Source organism: Jaculus jaculus, chromosome 14 (assembly GCF_020740685.1).
Source record: "Jaculus jaculus isolate mJacJac1 chromosome 14, mJacJac1.mat.Y.cur, whole genome shotgun sequence".
Lineage (NCBI taxonomy): Eukaryota > Metazoa > Chordata > Mammalia > Rodentia > Dipodidae > Jaculus > Jaculus jaculus.
In genome coordinates, this window is record NC_059115.1 from 40280679 (window position 1) to 40296678 (window position 16000).

Below are 16000 nucleotides of genomic sequence, written 5' to 3' on the forward strand. Positions count from 1 at the left end.
CAGCCAGGATTTAAATAACCTTCTGGAGGTAAATAACCAACATTTTGATGGAAGGAGTAACTCAATGATTCTGTTTTGAAATAAATGCTCCTGACACCTCCCATATCATAGTTTGGAAGGATTTAGTACTTACTTGAGAAGCTAAGTTTATCATCCACATATTCCACCCACATAGAGAGGTGGATACAGAACGGATAATCTTTACAAACGCCAGTTACAGTGAAAGAATGCAGCTATCTGTCAATATACAATGTCCTTTCACACAGTTAAGCAGTGGATGACACCCAAAAGAGAGGCAAAGGCCAAGATCTTGAAAAGTTTCAGTAAATAAGCAAAACAAGTTTCTCTACAGTTCCTTCTTTGGGAATGACTCTCCAGAAGCAACAAACTCCTCGGGCACGTGACTTGAGACTAGTGTCTGCGAAGTCCCTTCATTGGCTATGCATAGAATTCTGCTGTTTAGAACCATACTGTTCTCTCACCTTCTGGAAACATCTTTCTAAATTTGATTTATTAACTATCCCTTCTTATGACTGTAGGCTTTGTGTGAGGGAGTAAGGTGTTCTGGCTGTGTGACCCACATTGATCAGACTCTTTAAGAAGAGTTTGTTTAATAAACAGATTGTTGTTAAATCCAGAATCAAAACCAGTGATCCCCAAACTGCACCCTCAAGAGATGGCAGTGTTCCTGCAGTCTGGACCCAGAGAGAGGCCTTGCTCTTATTCTCATGAAATCTGGGACTTTTGGTGTTTCCTGGGATTACGTTATGATTCTGTGATGATAAGTAGTTTTTCCTATTTGCTCAAGTGAGCAGAATGGTTTCTCTTGCTCGCAAACAGTGGATCCTATCTGCAGTAACCACGAAAACCAAAAAATCAGACATGTATGGGTAGTGGTGCCTATAGCACACTTTCTAAAACCTCGTTAGCCCAGCAGATTCAGCAAGCTCAGAGCCTCATTATCAGATGATGAAGCTGAGAGGTGAAAGGCTATTATGAAGCCATGAGCACTTTCTAGCATATCACAGAAGTCATGATACAGTCTTTCCTGCTTGGTTTGCTATAGCACACAGGCGGGCAACTGATGCAAAATGCTACTTCAAAGACCCCTTCAATCAATTAATCAATGAGTATTTATTGCAAGGCACTGTGCTAGGCACTATGGAGAGTACATGAAAGAGAAGACCAACATCCCTGCCCTCAAGGAGCTTACAATCTAGTTGGGAAGACAAGGCATACATACAAGGAAAAGTAAGTAACAATACAGGAGTTAGGTTCAAATGCAAGATAACAGTACAAGAGATTCCAAAAGTACCTGGTTAGTTACGAGATGAAGGGTTGCAGCAAATTCAGAGGGAGGGCATCACAAGGACTGATGCGTGGGAAAACCTCACAGACAAGCTGGGGCTAGATGTGCCCTAGGGCAGTTGAAATTTGGGTGTGAAAGTGAGAAGGGCATTTCAGGGAGAGGCAACCATGATATCAAAAGGCACAGAGGTGAGACCATCAACAGCAGTGTTCAGGAGAGTTCAGTGTGGCTGGATATAGAGTTAAGGTATTTTAGATTAGGATGTGCCTCAAGTGCTTAAGTTTAGACTTTATTATTTTGACAAGGGATGTGGGAAACAACAGATATTCTTGGGTTAAATATACAAAAGACTTGACTAGCAAGGAAGAAAGATTCAAGTCTGACCTTCAGGACACTGTTTTATTGGATTTTGACCCTCTCTAATTACAAAAGATTATCAATTCCAAAGGGACAGCTCTGGATCACCTGGCTTTGGGCCAAGGCCAGAGACTTTTGAGTTCCTCTATGATCCCAAATGGTGACTGGAACAAGGGTAAAGCTAACAGATTCCCTGACAAGAAGGTAGGACAAATGCTCCCAGAAGACAAGTATCTTTACAAATGACAGAATATTTATTAACAATATCTTTAGAAAAGATTACATATGCTAGAGCACTGGTAAATATTTTACACTGGGGTTGGGAACTACCTGGGGTATCAATGTTTTCATTCATTTTTTATTTTGCTAATTTTTTGCAAGTGATTTTAAGCCTCATTTTAACACAAAAGTAACCATATCAAACTAAGATAGGAACACAGCTGAAATACTGACAATATTTTTTCTTCTGGTTACCACCCTAATTTTTACAGAAGTGGAATCCTGATTTTGACTTTATTAGATGAATATAACTAGAATGTTGAAAAGTTAACTTGTGTTATTTGTAAGCAAAAACAACAAATTACAGGCAAATATGGACTCTCTGAGAAGGAAAGGTGGTGGCATGTTTTCATGTGAAAATCTTTATAGAAAAATCTCATTACTTTTATATCCCATCAGTATAAGCTTATAAAACCTCCCCCATCATAACAAATAGCTCTTTTCGTGATATGGTTTCATTGATATTGTCACTTTCCAATGTGTGATTTTTCAGACTTAGAAGGTAAAGCTTACCAAGCAACCATGCTAGCTATTGAAAACCAAGAGACTCCTCAACAGACCAGACATTTGTGCCAATGATCTCTTATAGTCATACAAAACATTATTTGCAGCAACTGTCTGCTGAAAGAGGAGAAACCTTCCAAACTCTATACGTGACGCAATTCAAAAAAGAGCTCTAGTATTACAGATATACATATAATATCTATAAGAAATTTTGCAAAGAAATTATGAGTCCATTGACAGAGAAGTTCTTTTGTAAAATTTACATTCAAAACAGATACATTGAAAGATAGTAAGATGATCATTTATCCTTTGAAAGACTTGGTTGATTCTAGTAATGCTTGGTCTATGTTACTACAGGATGTGTAACTTCAGATTCAATGCCTAAGATAATGCTACTACAAAGACAATGCTGAAAGAAAGTCTTACTGTACAATGCTAAATTCAGGGATGGAACTATTGCACAAGGTGCCTCTTGGGCTATAAGTTTAACTTTTGAAATTTGTAGCCATTCCTGAAACGATCTCAAGTTGTGTTGAACAACAAAATTCACAACAGAGTGATAAAACATATTATACATGTCAAAAGACTCAATTCAATGCATTAACTGTCAAAAGATTAATTTATATACAGCAGCCTTAAGTTACAGACCAAGTTGCCCAGCTGCTCTGCCATGAGATCCTTGGAAAACTGTACAAGTCATTTGCATTCTATTTACCAAGATGAGTTTCAAACTCTGTCTTTAAAGGAAATAGTCTCAAATCATATTTGTATGACTATTGTTGCCCATAGCATTTTACAGCAGAGGAAAAAAAATCAATATCTACATTATATGTTAACTTTAAAAAATTCTATAAAACACTAAATATATAATAAAAAATATGCATATAAGGACATATGTAAACTGCTTTGGTAACATCATATTCCAGATGTCTTCAGTGCATTGCAGAGTTTCCAGAGAAACTTCAGGCAAAGCTAGATTTGCTTTGAGGAAGTACTGTATAATGCCATTCCTAAAGAAGCAAAAATCATTTGTTTTCCAGTAATAAGATGTACTTGAACAACAATATTACTTAGTACTGGGTGTCTTCAAAACAACTAGCTAAATGTTGCTTACATTATAAAGAGAAAGTCCTTTAGATAACTTTTGTCATAAACTAGACCTGGCTGTGAGGGAAATCATTATAGTACTGATGGCTGACAGCGTGCAGGCATTGGAAGTGGAAGCCCCGGATCCTCGTGCGTAGGAACCTGAAAGAGAGGATGCATTTTCTTAGAATGGCATCTTCCTAACTACAAAGGGAAGAGATGCTGAGGGGCTTACCAAAATAGCAGAAGTGGCTGGATTCTACACAAATGATTTTCTATAAATGATCCATTAATTTAGTTCTATGGCTTTCCAGCTGTGTGCATGGAAGTTGATCATGACTTAAGAGTCCTACTAACTTCTAAGCTTTTAAAAGGTGAAGGTGTCCATGGTTATCATGGAAAGAAACTTCAATATTGCTACAAATATTGCTGGTAAGCATTGATATATAATAACATGAGAATTGTTTCCTCTCATATTCTCTAGATTGTTTTTAATCATTGTTTAGACCCAATTTACATGTCTAAGTCACTTATATTAGCCAAACCTTGTGAGGTAGGAGATACCGTGTAAAGAACATATGCCATCACCAGACCCAGGAAGACCACACAGCCCCATGGCATTCCTGAGGACCTTGCTGAATTAACTTCTTTATATGAACACTGTGGTGAACACAGTTCTGACTAAGTCAGGCTCCCTCCTGTATTACTTATTCAATTTCTTCCTTGAGATGAAGTCTTTTCCTCAACCTGTAGCTGCTCTTTATGTTTTCTATTCAGTGAGCACAAGCAATTCTCCAGTCTACGCTTCCCCACCTCCACCCACAGGACTGGGCTTATCTACATGCATGGCCACACCCAGCTTTTTACATGGGTACTGGAGAATAGAACTTTGATGGCCTCAAGCCTTCATGCTTAAATGGCAAGCACTTTTGACCCCCTGCTCCTAGATTTTCATTTTTACTATTTATTTTTTATTTTACTTTAAAAATTTTATTTATTTATTTATTTGTGTGTGTGTGTGTGTGTGTGTGTGTGTGTGTGAGAGAGAGAGAGAGAGAGAGAGAGAGAGAGAGAGAGAGAGGGAGAGAGAGGGAGAGAGAGAAAAAGAGGTATATATATAGAGAAAATGGGCACACCAGGGTCTTTAGCCTCTGCAAACGAACTCAAGACACATGTGCCACCTTGTGCATTTGGCTTACGTGGGTCCTGGGGAATTGAACCTTGGTCCTTTTGGCTTTGCAGGCAAGTGCCTTAACCACTAAGCCATATCTCCAGCCTCTATTTTTATTTTTATATAACTGAAATTCTACAACAAAGATACTATGCTGCTGAGGTTCTTGGAAACATGGAATTGAGTATATTTGCTTAAAAAAAAGAGATAATCTCACATATAATCCAACAATATTTAAAATGAACAATATCAACTAGATATAGCCATGTGTACTTTTGCATTTATATTGCCAAGACTCATTCAAAATAAATCATGTCAAATTCAGAATTATTTCCAGCTCAACACTGAATTACCCTGCTTCACTCGAGACAAGTTGTCACAATCTTTAAAGAACCTTTTACCTCTTCTTCCTAAGTCACACTTTTAACTCTGGAAGCTATAATTTGGAGAATATATAGCTTCAGATCAAATGGGTCAACATGAAAGAACATCCATGATTGATGTGAGACTACATTAACCCGGTACTTTGATTGACAGCTGATTAAATCAGCCAAACTGGGCAAACAGTTTTATTTTTGTTTTGCATGACTCTCCCTATAATTATCAAAGAGATCCCAGAAGGAGGATGCTGTCGTTCCTTTCAATCTTTCAATTAAGACTCTTCCTTGGCAGGTTTAATTTCACTTAAGATCTGGCTCATCTGGAAGACTGATGCAACAGGCATAGAAAAAGGGAGAGAAAAACATCCTCACTTGATATCTTTGGAATTCGAATTTGCTCGCTGCTGCTGCCATCACCCCCATCACTGAATGGCTTAATCTCGACTATGTAATCTTCATCAAAAGGTAAAGAGAGCTCCACGGATGTTTTATTGGTTTCGATGACAGATGTGCTGCTCTGTCTGCTCCATCGATACAAGACCTGCCAAAACAAAAGACCAGGTGTCACCTGCTGTTTTCACAGATGCCCCAGAAATGAAACATTTGAGGTCCTCAAGCTGTCCACTTTCATGTGGAAAAGCCATGTGTAGTGGGGTCATGACTGCAGCCACCATTTGATTGAGGAAAGAGTTGACAGGGTTCTGCAAGTAGGAAGGGAAATAGTGTGATTTTACCTTGCAGAGGGGCCTCAGTGAACACACTTGCCAATGTAGAAGAAAGAGTATTTTCCTAAGGATGCAGAGTCAGTGACATACCAGGAGTTGTAGCATCATGACAGACTTGACTCTGTGTGACAGAAAGCCACTCTCTCAGCATTGCTCCCCTCAACTATAAAATGGGGGCAATATTACCCACCTTTCAAGATGGCATATAGTGAGGGATTGGACTAAGAAACACACAGGAAGGGTTCCCTGTATAAGGAAGACCCAAAAGATTATGATCAGGAAGCTTTCTTGGTGTTTCAGCACACAGAAAAAGATTTATAGAAGCTGGAGTAATAATCCTCCTTGCTCTCCCTCCTGCTGGGCTGCCTTTTAAGGGGCTGGATAGAAAAGAAGGAATCAGTATTTCTTGGGAAGCGTGGACAGCTTCCAGCATTTCCACGCAAGCATCTTTTATTGCTGGGCTTGCCAGGTTCTGAGATTGGTTTGTGATTTAGCTGATGAGGTAGCCAGCTAGCTTTCCTGAAAACACAGTTACCTGCCTGGGACTGTCTGTTCTGATGGACATCAACCCAATCAAAAACAATACAGAAAGGCCTGGAAAAGCACTTCTAGCCTTTGTGTATACAGCAACAGTCAAGAAGACAACTATCTTGTCAATTCTTCCTGACATGTTGATCCTCCCCACATCCTACGATGCACTTGTCACTATTCCTTCTCATTGATGAGGAAGCCAAGGCCCAGAGACCTAACGGAGTTGAAAAGTGACAGAAGGAGACTCCTAAACCCTTGGCCTTAAATCATGATAAGCCTACCTTCTCCAGCTTCCTGCAATGATAAAAATGATACAGTTGGATAAGTCAGTGGTGCTCAGTCCTGGTCCCTTGGGGCATTTGTAAACTACAGTGGTTCTCAGCAGAGGAGGGAGAGCAGGCAGCAGCTGTGCCCACAAGAAGGTTTTAGGCAATGTCTGAAAATATCTTGGTGCCTCTGTCATAGTGGGTGGAGAGCAGGGTCGTGGCTGGGCACCTGGCAATGCAGCAGCAACCTTACAACAAAGAATGATCCCATTCCAAGTACTCGTAGGAGAGAAGTGGGAAGCCCTGTCCCAGTTCCACAGGGTACCCTGATAGGAACTAACGGAGGAGGGGTGCAGACTATAGTATAATCTTAAAAAAAAAAACAAAAACAAAAAACTCAGCTGATGCCAATAGGGATGTGTGTCATGGATTACAGCAGTAAACTTAAGCATGGATCAGAATCACCTGGAATGCTTAAAACACATCAGCTTAGCCAATTGTCAGAACTGGGACCTAAATATTTGCCTGTCGAGCAAGTTCCCAGCTGATGCCAAAGAGGTTATACCAGAGATCCCCATCTGAGAACGTCAAGACAGCTCATGTCTCCTCAAAACGTCCCATAAATACTGATCTGTTGAGGTACAGACATAAGCTCTCTCTTCTGTTACAGGTCCAAAACCAAACACATATGGAATTCATAAATATTGCCTTAAAATAGTTCAGATCCCATTTGTTCCTTGTCCTTTCATCACCTAAGTTTATGTCTAACACAAGGTGGAAAATACAATTTCCTTAAGGTAAAAAGATTCGCAAGCACCCTCCCTCTCCACCGTGGGCATATCACCTGCCCCAGCCTCAGTGTCCCTGTCCCAGTGACCAAGCACATCAATCCTCAGTCGCACTCGCAGTGTCAAAGCTCCTGGTCTCAGCCCTTCAGGAGAATGGGCTGGCTGTGGGATGCAAGGCCACATCTGGCTTAGAGGAAAAATCTCTGCCATGACTTACCTCTGCTCCTTCTAAGAGCTCTGAAAATTCACCTAGTTTCAAACATAAATCCAAAAGAAACAGTTTGAAGAAAAAAAAAAAAAGAAGGCTTTTTAAAAAAAAATCAGCACTGCTTATCAGTCTTGTAATATTAGAGAATACAAATAAGCCTTTAAAAGCTGTATTTACACTGAACACTTGGTTCAGCTGATTGGCATGAAGGCTATGTTTGCATCTGATATAAGACCAATGAGGAGACAAGGTAGACAGAGATGGTTCATCAAAATAATGGTAACTTTCTCTCTCTAAAATAAATAAATAAAATATTTAAAAAATAGTGGTTAGAGTGGAAAAAACTTTTTCCACTTTGGAATGTCTGAACACTTTTAGTTCTAAATGCTTATATAGGTAATCTTCATAGCCTGGCATTGTCAGCATCTCAAAGATGATGACATGATACCAGGAGTTATTAAACGATTGCTTCAGGTCCCATGATCAGTAAGTGATGGGCCTTATACTTAAACCCAAGTAGTCTGGCTCCAGGACCTGGATTCTTAACTAATACCAACTTGGCCATCACCTCTAGGGCTGGAGAAAATTGCTTTCCCTCTCTGGTCTCTGTCTTTATGACTGCCTGACAAAGGGATTAGACCACAAAAAAGGTAGCAAGAGGATCATATTCTGCTGGCATGTTCTGGTGGTTTCAATGTGAAATGTCCCCCATAGGCTCATGTGTATGTGTTTTTAATACTTTGTCCCCAGCTGGTGGCAACTTGAGAATGTGGTGGAGCCTTTGGGAGGAAGAGCCTTGTACAAGGAGGTGTATCATTAGGAGTGGACTTTGACAGATAATAGTCTAGCCCACTTGCCAGTTCTAACTAACTCTGAGACTACTTCCTTCACAATGCTGTGACAAGATGGGACTCCTTGGCTGCTGGCTCTGCTATGCTTTCCCTACCATAATGAAGCTTCCCTTCAAAAGTATAATCTGAAATAACCTTCTGTTATAAGCTCCCTTTGGTTGGGTGTTTTGTCTCAGCAATAAGAAGGTAACTGCTACACATGTGTTATTCACTTGACATCTATAGTATTCAAATTTTCTTTCTGAGTTAGATCTTTCCATAAACTGGGGATTGGGGGCTGGGGAGATGGCTCAGCAGTTGAAAGAATTTGCTTTCAAAGCCTTCCAGCCTGGGTTCAATTCTCCAGTACCCATATAAAGCCAGACAAGCATCTGTTTGAAGTGGCAAGAATCCTGATATGTACACACACACACACACACACACGCACACACACACACACACACAATTTTTTTAAGTTAAAAATATATATATAGGATTAGAGAGATGGCTTAGCAGTTAAGTGCTTGCTTGTGAAGTCTAAGAACTCATGTTCAAATATGCAGGTCCCACATAGCCAGATGCAATGATGCAAGCATGCAATCTTGCACATGCACACAAGGGGACACATGTGTCTAGAGTTCGTTCACAGCTAATAAAGGCCCTGGCACACTCATTCTCTCTCTCTCTCTCTCTTTCTCAAAATAAAAAAAAAAGTAGAGAGAGACTAAAATAAAATTTGACTTTAATGATGGAAAGATATAGCAATACTAGTTCCTATGGTTTGAATGACTATCTTCTCTGAAACTCTTCTTTTTAAATTTTGATTTGAGAGAGAGAAAAAGAGAGAAAGAGGGAGGGAGGGGGAGAGAGAGAGGAAGAGAGAGAGAGAGAGAGAGAGAGAGAGAAAGAGAGAGAGGTAAAGAGAGGGAGAGAGGAAGAGTATGGGTGTACTGGAACCTCCTGCCACTGCAAATCAACTCCAGATTCATAAGCTACTTTGTGTATCTGGGTTTACATGAATGCTGGGGAATTGAACCCAGGCCAGCAGACTTTAAAAGCAAGTGTTTTTAGCTGATAAGCCATGTCCCTAGCCCCTAAAACTTTTCTTTAAAGGTAATTGTTACTGTAATAGCACTAAAAGACCAACTATTAGCTGGGTGTGGGATCTTTAACTATTAGCTAGGTGTGGTATCTTTTGCTTAAAATACCAGCACTCAGGAGGCTGATGCAGAGGACTGCCATAATTTTGAGGCCAATTTGAGCTATATGGCGAGTCCCAGGCTAGCCTTGGCTAAGAGGTGAGGGGAGCACAAGAACTCTACTCTCAAGGGTGGATGAATGTTATAGAAAGATGCCCTTTTGGCTATGTTTTAGCTTTCTGACACCTGGGATGTGGTGATGTAGCAGAAAGTCTCTTATATTCCAGCACTGGACTTCCCAACTTACAGAACCAAGTGAAATAAAATTCTTCTCATTATCAACCACCCAGCATCAGGTGTTCTGTTACAGTGCCATAAAGAGACAGACAGGTTGACACTCCTGTCTAACAACAACTGGAGCTAAAACCACTGCCTGTTCACAAAGTCTACAGGCTGTCAGAGACCCCATCACTACCCATTTTGCCACATTGTCATATGCCCACCTCAGGGCCTTCGTGCCTCCTGTTTATTATACTGGGAGCACTTTCCCAGAGGGCTACTTGTCTCTTTCTCTCTTTATTTTCAAAACCCAACTGAAATGTCACATCCATAGTGGTTTTCCTTACCCTTACTATAAAATTTGCTTGGTCCATGGCTCTCCTTAATGTTCTCAATACTGTGTCTTTTCTCTGTAGGGCTTTTTTTTTTTCTTTTTTTTTTTGCCACTCAGGTTTGTTTATTGCTCACAGGCAGAATAACCAGGCTGAAAGGCAGATGGTATCCATACATGTAGCCATGTTTAGAGTCCAGATATTGTCCATTTTATCTACATAACTTTGGCATATTTCATTCTCTATAAATTTAGGGCTAACATAAACATGACATTCTACAAGTTCCTTCTTTAATGAGCTATTTCATATATTTTATTATAAAGTTAAGATTATCTCAAACTGCAGTGTAGCTATCAGTAGTCCATATGAACATACTGCATGACCACGTTCACTTGTATGTGAGAAGATTGTTCTTGTTAATCTAATGTCCAAAGTAGCTGGCACTATGTTCCAGGCCTCAAATGTCCTAAATTCTCCTTATTATTAAGAATGCTAGGGCTGGAGAGATGGCTTAGTGGTTAAGCGCTTGCCTGTGAAGCCTAAGGACCCCGGTTCGAGGCTCGGTTCCCCAGGTCCCACGTTAGCCAGATGCACAAGGGGGCGCACGCGTCTGGAGTTCGTTTGCAGAGGCTGGAAGCCCTGGCGCGCCCATTCTTTCTCTCTCCTCTATCTGTCTTTCTCTCTGTGTCTGTCGCTCTCAAATAAATAAATAAATAATTAAAAAAAAAAAAGAATGCTATGTCTTAACAGGGATTGAATGGATCCAGAAAACTTAAGGAAAACCAAAATGTAAACCCATACATAGCCTAACATCTTAAGTATTTAGGAGGAACAGGGAACTTTGGAAGGGGTAAGTTTTATATGAGCAAAGAATGCCTGGTAACGAGTCAAATTCTCAAAGATCAACTCCCCTAGTATGATCAGATTCATATTTTACACCTATAACACCAGCTCTAAAAGTTACTTTAGTAATTAGGAGGAGCCAATTAAAAATGTCTACCCTAAAACACACAACACACACACACACACACACACACACACACACACACACACACACACACATATATTTCAATTCAATATCTAAAGCCAGCCAGAGAGATTCCCTGGGATTCAGTGGAGGAACAGGGACTCTATAACTTGCAGGGCCAGGGAAGTACCCTTTTCTATCATCTGGCTTAACTTTGCCTCCTTTCACTTTCCTCAACTGTCCCTACATGTGATTTTCATGGCATTTTGTACAGCTGACATCCACACTGCTTTCTTCCAGACATACTTCCTAGCACAGAGGTGATAATCCAAATGGATCCAGATGATCCAAACTCAAAGACAATATAAGGAACTCATATGAAAACTGTATTTGTAAAATGTATCTAACTGCATAGATAATTACATGATATCTCTTGATCAGTATTTAAACCTTAAAAACTTCTAAGGGCCTGAATTTTTAACTTATTCCTCTGTTTTATACTATTCCTACAGAACACAAATAGTTTCCCTACATTCTACCCTAGGTGCATAAGATCTCTTCTAGGAGGTCAAATGTTCTGGAATTTATTTGTCTTGACCTGATTTAACCTCCATCATGCCCTGTATGATGCTATGCTGCTTAGATAAAACTAGGCTCTGCAAAAGTGTTTGTTGAGGAAATGTGTTCAGTAAAACCTTCTTGGGGATGTTACAAAAATAAGCTCATAAGAGACTTTCTGAAAGGGAGCAGGTGTATAAAGAAATACCAACTAGATTGTAATCATTACTCAATTTTTCTCCTGAAAATGTCCATAATCTTTTAGCGCTAGTTCCCTGAAGCAAACTTCAGCATGCATATTGATCCCTGCTCTTGAGCAAGTGGAGGGCACTCCAAGCCATATCACTGGATGGGCTTTTGTTGTGACATCTATAAAATGAGGGGTTTCTCTAGAGATTTCTAGTCAACCTAACGTTTTGCCTGGTTATGTGAAATACTGTAGGCAGCTCCTTGCTCATCAGTTTTCTTTCAGCACGAGTTTGAACAAAGGCTTAAAATCCAGCTAAAGGTTCTCACGTGGAACTTGTGTACGTTCCAGGGACTCCTACAGCTGTCTCCATGTTAGGGTGCTTTCTCTAACTGCTCTAGTGTATTTAATTGATAAGTAGGAAGAATTTAATTTGATTACTTTTAACTTTCTCCTTTACTTGAATCAAGTTTCCCCACATCCCATTTTCTTTTCTTGTTTTTGGCACATGTATGTAGTGTGTGTATATGCTTGCATGTATATGGGTGCACATGTGTGAAGACCAGCAGTCAATGTCAGAAGTCTTCCTCTGTTGATTCTCCACTCTATTTTTATGAGACAGGGTCTCTCACTGAACCTAGACCTCACTGATTCAGCTAGATAATCCAGCAAGTCCCAGGGATCCTGCTGTTTCCACCTCCTTAGTACTGTGATTACATGTGCACACTCTTACACCTGGAATTTTATATGGGTGCTGGAGTCCTGATGCTTGTGTGTCAAATACTTTATTCTCTGAGCCATTTCTCTAGTTGCTCATTTGCCTTTATTAACTGTGGAGAGCAAGGTCAAAATGATCATACAGTTAGTCAGGGTCAGAACTCTAAGGCAGTAAAGGTATCTTCATTCTTGCCTCTATTCTTTATTCCATTTAAGTCTACTTTTCCCAACTCATCCTCCACCCTACCCGAGCTCTTGTCTCTATGGGATAGATTAAACTGTTCAGATAAAGTCGTTCCCATTATTTCATACTGATGCATTCAGGAAATGACATCTCCATCCTAATATAACCATAATGGTATCTTTAACTAGAAAAAAATAATTGTGAGAATTTGGACAAAATTGCCTGGAAACCCAACATCTGAGGACTCACAGAACATCAAATGATTACAATTACCCAACAGGATGACTGGCCTCTGGACATCATGGAAGGCTTCTAAGCTCAGAGCTGAAAAATGAGTTGCTGATTATAGAAGTATGAGGCAGGAGTGCCAGGGATAAGATAAAGACATGCAGAGAAATAATGAAGTTTACCAAAATTTCTCATTTCACAAAAGAATAAAATGCTTTCCAGAGAGTTTAAGTAATTTAAATAAAATCATGCCGAGGACTGAACTGGGGGTTTTCTACTTCCTTATTCTATTAGGACCATCATGGAAGAGTGAGTGAGGATTGAATCCAGGGCCTCCAGCCGTTAGGCAATGATTCCACCATTGAGCTACATACACAGCCCCCAGTGTTTGCTCTTAAAGGACTCACTGAAAATCCTGCACATTAGTTGTTAGAGAATGTTTCTCTACCTGTGAACTATTAGGCACTGTGGCATGTGGATGAAGGAAAAATTGTTTGTGCCAGACTAGGTCGTTTAGGTCCTTTGATAGTGTCATTAGCCAATGTTCTGCCCGTAACACATCAGCCTCGAGTCCAGCTCTGGCTCTCCCCATGACTCTCTCATAATCCAGCATTCTTTGCCCCATCCCTGATGGTCCTGCCTATCTGCCACTTTCAACATCTCTATATAAAAATGCCACAAGCTGGCAGCGTATGTGCTTAATTCAGACCATATATCTATTATACTTGGCCTAAATTGCATTGCCTAACATGTTGTTTAAAAGCAAAGCAAAACAAAATTAGGTAAGTTGCCAAAATTTTAAAATTGAAAGATTTTACATAATGATCTATTTTCCCCTGCCATCTTTTTAAACATTGGAATATCTGGGGCATAGTGCCTACTTTCTCACAAGGCAGTAGAGGCAGGAAGTGGGCAGCAGCTGGTGTGTTTTGATAAAAGCACAATTCCCTACTTGGCTGTAGCTTCTGCACAGCATGCCTCTGCCAGCTATGCTATCTAGTGGGCATGTCTTCGCAATTCTTGCATATATTATGTGATAGATGAAAGACTACTTTGTAAGACTCCTGAAAAAGTTGACTTCCAAACTCTCTCACTTAAAAAAAATTTCACAACCATAGGCTTGGTTTTGTAACTTTCTTTTATTTATAAAGATTATGGGAGAGTTGATTAAAATTGACCTGAAAAATTACAAAGAGAATACCTTTTTTCTTTTGAAAGATTGCTATAAAACCAATGTAGGTCAAGAGCACTGTCAACATAGCTCCAGTGGCTATGGATATTAAAAGCTTTGCAAAAGCCACCATCTTATAACAAACACCCTGAGACTAGGAGAGAAACAAAGCGTCCTTAATTTATTTGTATGTCCTTTCCTAATGTCTCACTAGAAGGTGGTATAGCCAAAGCTTGTAAACTTTCAGCAGTGGAGAACTCTCCACCTCCCTTTGTACTTATTACATTTTCTGAAGGGATTTGCCTATTGGAAAGTACAATAGAGCCAAAATTTATCTCCACATAGCTTACCTTGTTGGAAATAGTTTTGACCCCTATGGAACAAATTCTTCTTGCTATTCTTTATATAGCCCTTGAGATACTTGACATGGGTATCATCTTTCTGAAACTGTTTTATCTAACTAAATGTTCAGAGCTCTTTCACTTACTTCTCACAATCCCACCTCCTGGTCAGAATTTCAATATATTATCTGGCCTACACATATGACCACAACCAATCCTGCTTCACTCGACACACACACAGTATTCCTCACATTCAAAAGATAGAAACTGTCTTCCATGTGCCCCTTGCCCCTTTGAGTCTACACTGGTCTCTGTAATAGCTGTTTCACCCTTAGCTTTCAAAAGGATAAGTAGCTTCTATTTTCTCTCTTGTTGAAGCCACCAATCACACTAAAAGTATGACTTCATTCTCTCTCTCTCTCTCTGTTTTTCTCAAATAATAAATAGAAAAAAAAATGTTTTTAAAACGTGTATCTGGAGTTCGTTTGCAGTGGCTGGAGGCCCAGGTTCACCCATTCTCTCTCTCTCAATCTTGTTCTCCAAGTTCAAACTGTAGAGTCATGAAAATGATTCATACATATTTTAGCTTCTGCTTTCAGGTGACAATTGGAAGGTGACACTTGGCCTGAATATCTTTATCTCTGTTGTAGTGACCTTTCTCTACTTTCTCATTGTTAGGAAAAGCATCTGACCTAAAGCAGCTGATGGATCCTTTTTATTTTAGCTTATAATCTTCGTGATGCTAGAGGAAAACGTGGCATGAGCAGAGGCTGGACATCACTTTGGTCACAGCAGGTGGAAAACAGCAGCAGGAGAGTGAGCCAAGTTCTGGAGCTGGCTATAATACTCTTAAGTTTCTAAAACATACCTCCTCGAGCAAAGTTGTGCCATCGGTTGAGGACCAAGCCTTCAAAATATGAGGTTATGGGACACCTGATTCAAGCCACCACAAACTCCTTGTAGTTGTGATGGTTAGGCCACATAAATATTTTCTGTTTTTATTTTAGAGCAAGCCAGCACTTTTGGGATCAGGCAAACAAAGTTTCTAAATTAGAGAATGAATGAATATACAAAACAAGATTTCTAGCCTGTTTTCCTGTATTGAAAGCTTCCTAATTATATAAACATGAGCACAAATGATGATCCTTTGAAATGTTCAGAAGTTAGTACAACTGAATCAAGTTGCCAAGATAAATGTCAAAGAAATGGTACTTTGGGATTTTGTAGAGCCCTAATTACAGAGTCCTGAACCATTTCTAATTAATACGGTGTGACACTAACATGCACGTTTGCCTGTGTGTTAAAGGCTTGTTCTTCAACGTGTGGTGTCATGGGAAGAGGCTGTAACTTTTCCCAGGTGGGGCTTTCTGGAGAAGTTAGCCATGAAAGGTGTGCTCTTGGAATTCCAGTCCCTTCCCCTGTCACTTTGTTTCCAAGTGGCCATACATCACATACTCCCAAAA

The 16000-nt window shown here is 39.9% G+C and overlaps 1 protein-coding gene across 9 annotated transcripts in view; it reads right to left on the reverse strand.

Annotated features, from left to right (window-relative positions):
* Positions 1-1115: 1115 nt before the first annotated feature.
* Positions 1116-16000, reverse strand: part of Cntn4 (contactin 4) — a 1052004-nt gene continuing 1037119 nt past the window's right edge. For all 9 annotated transcript variants that reach the window (XM_045133612.1, XM_045133613.1, XM_045133605.1 and 6 more), the window contains 2 exons: positions 5459-5627; positions 1116-3697 (listed from right to left, as the gene is read on the reverse strand). In XM_045133612.1, coding sequence (XP_044989547.1) covers positions 3597-3697; positions 5459-5627 — 270 coding nt within the window. In that variant the 3' untranslated portion in view covers positions 1116-3596. The remainder of the gene's footprint in view (positions 3698-5458; positions 5628-16000) is intronic.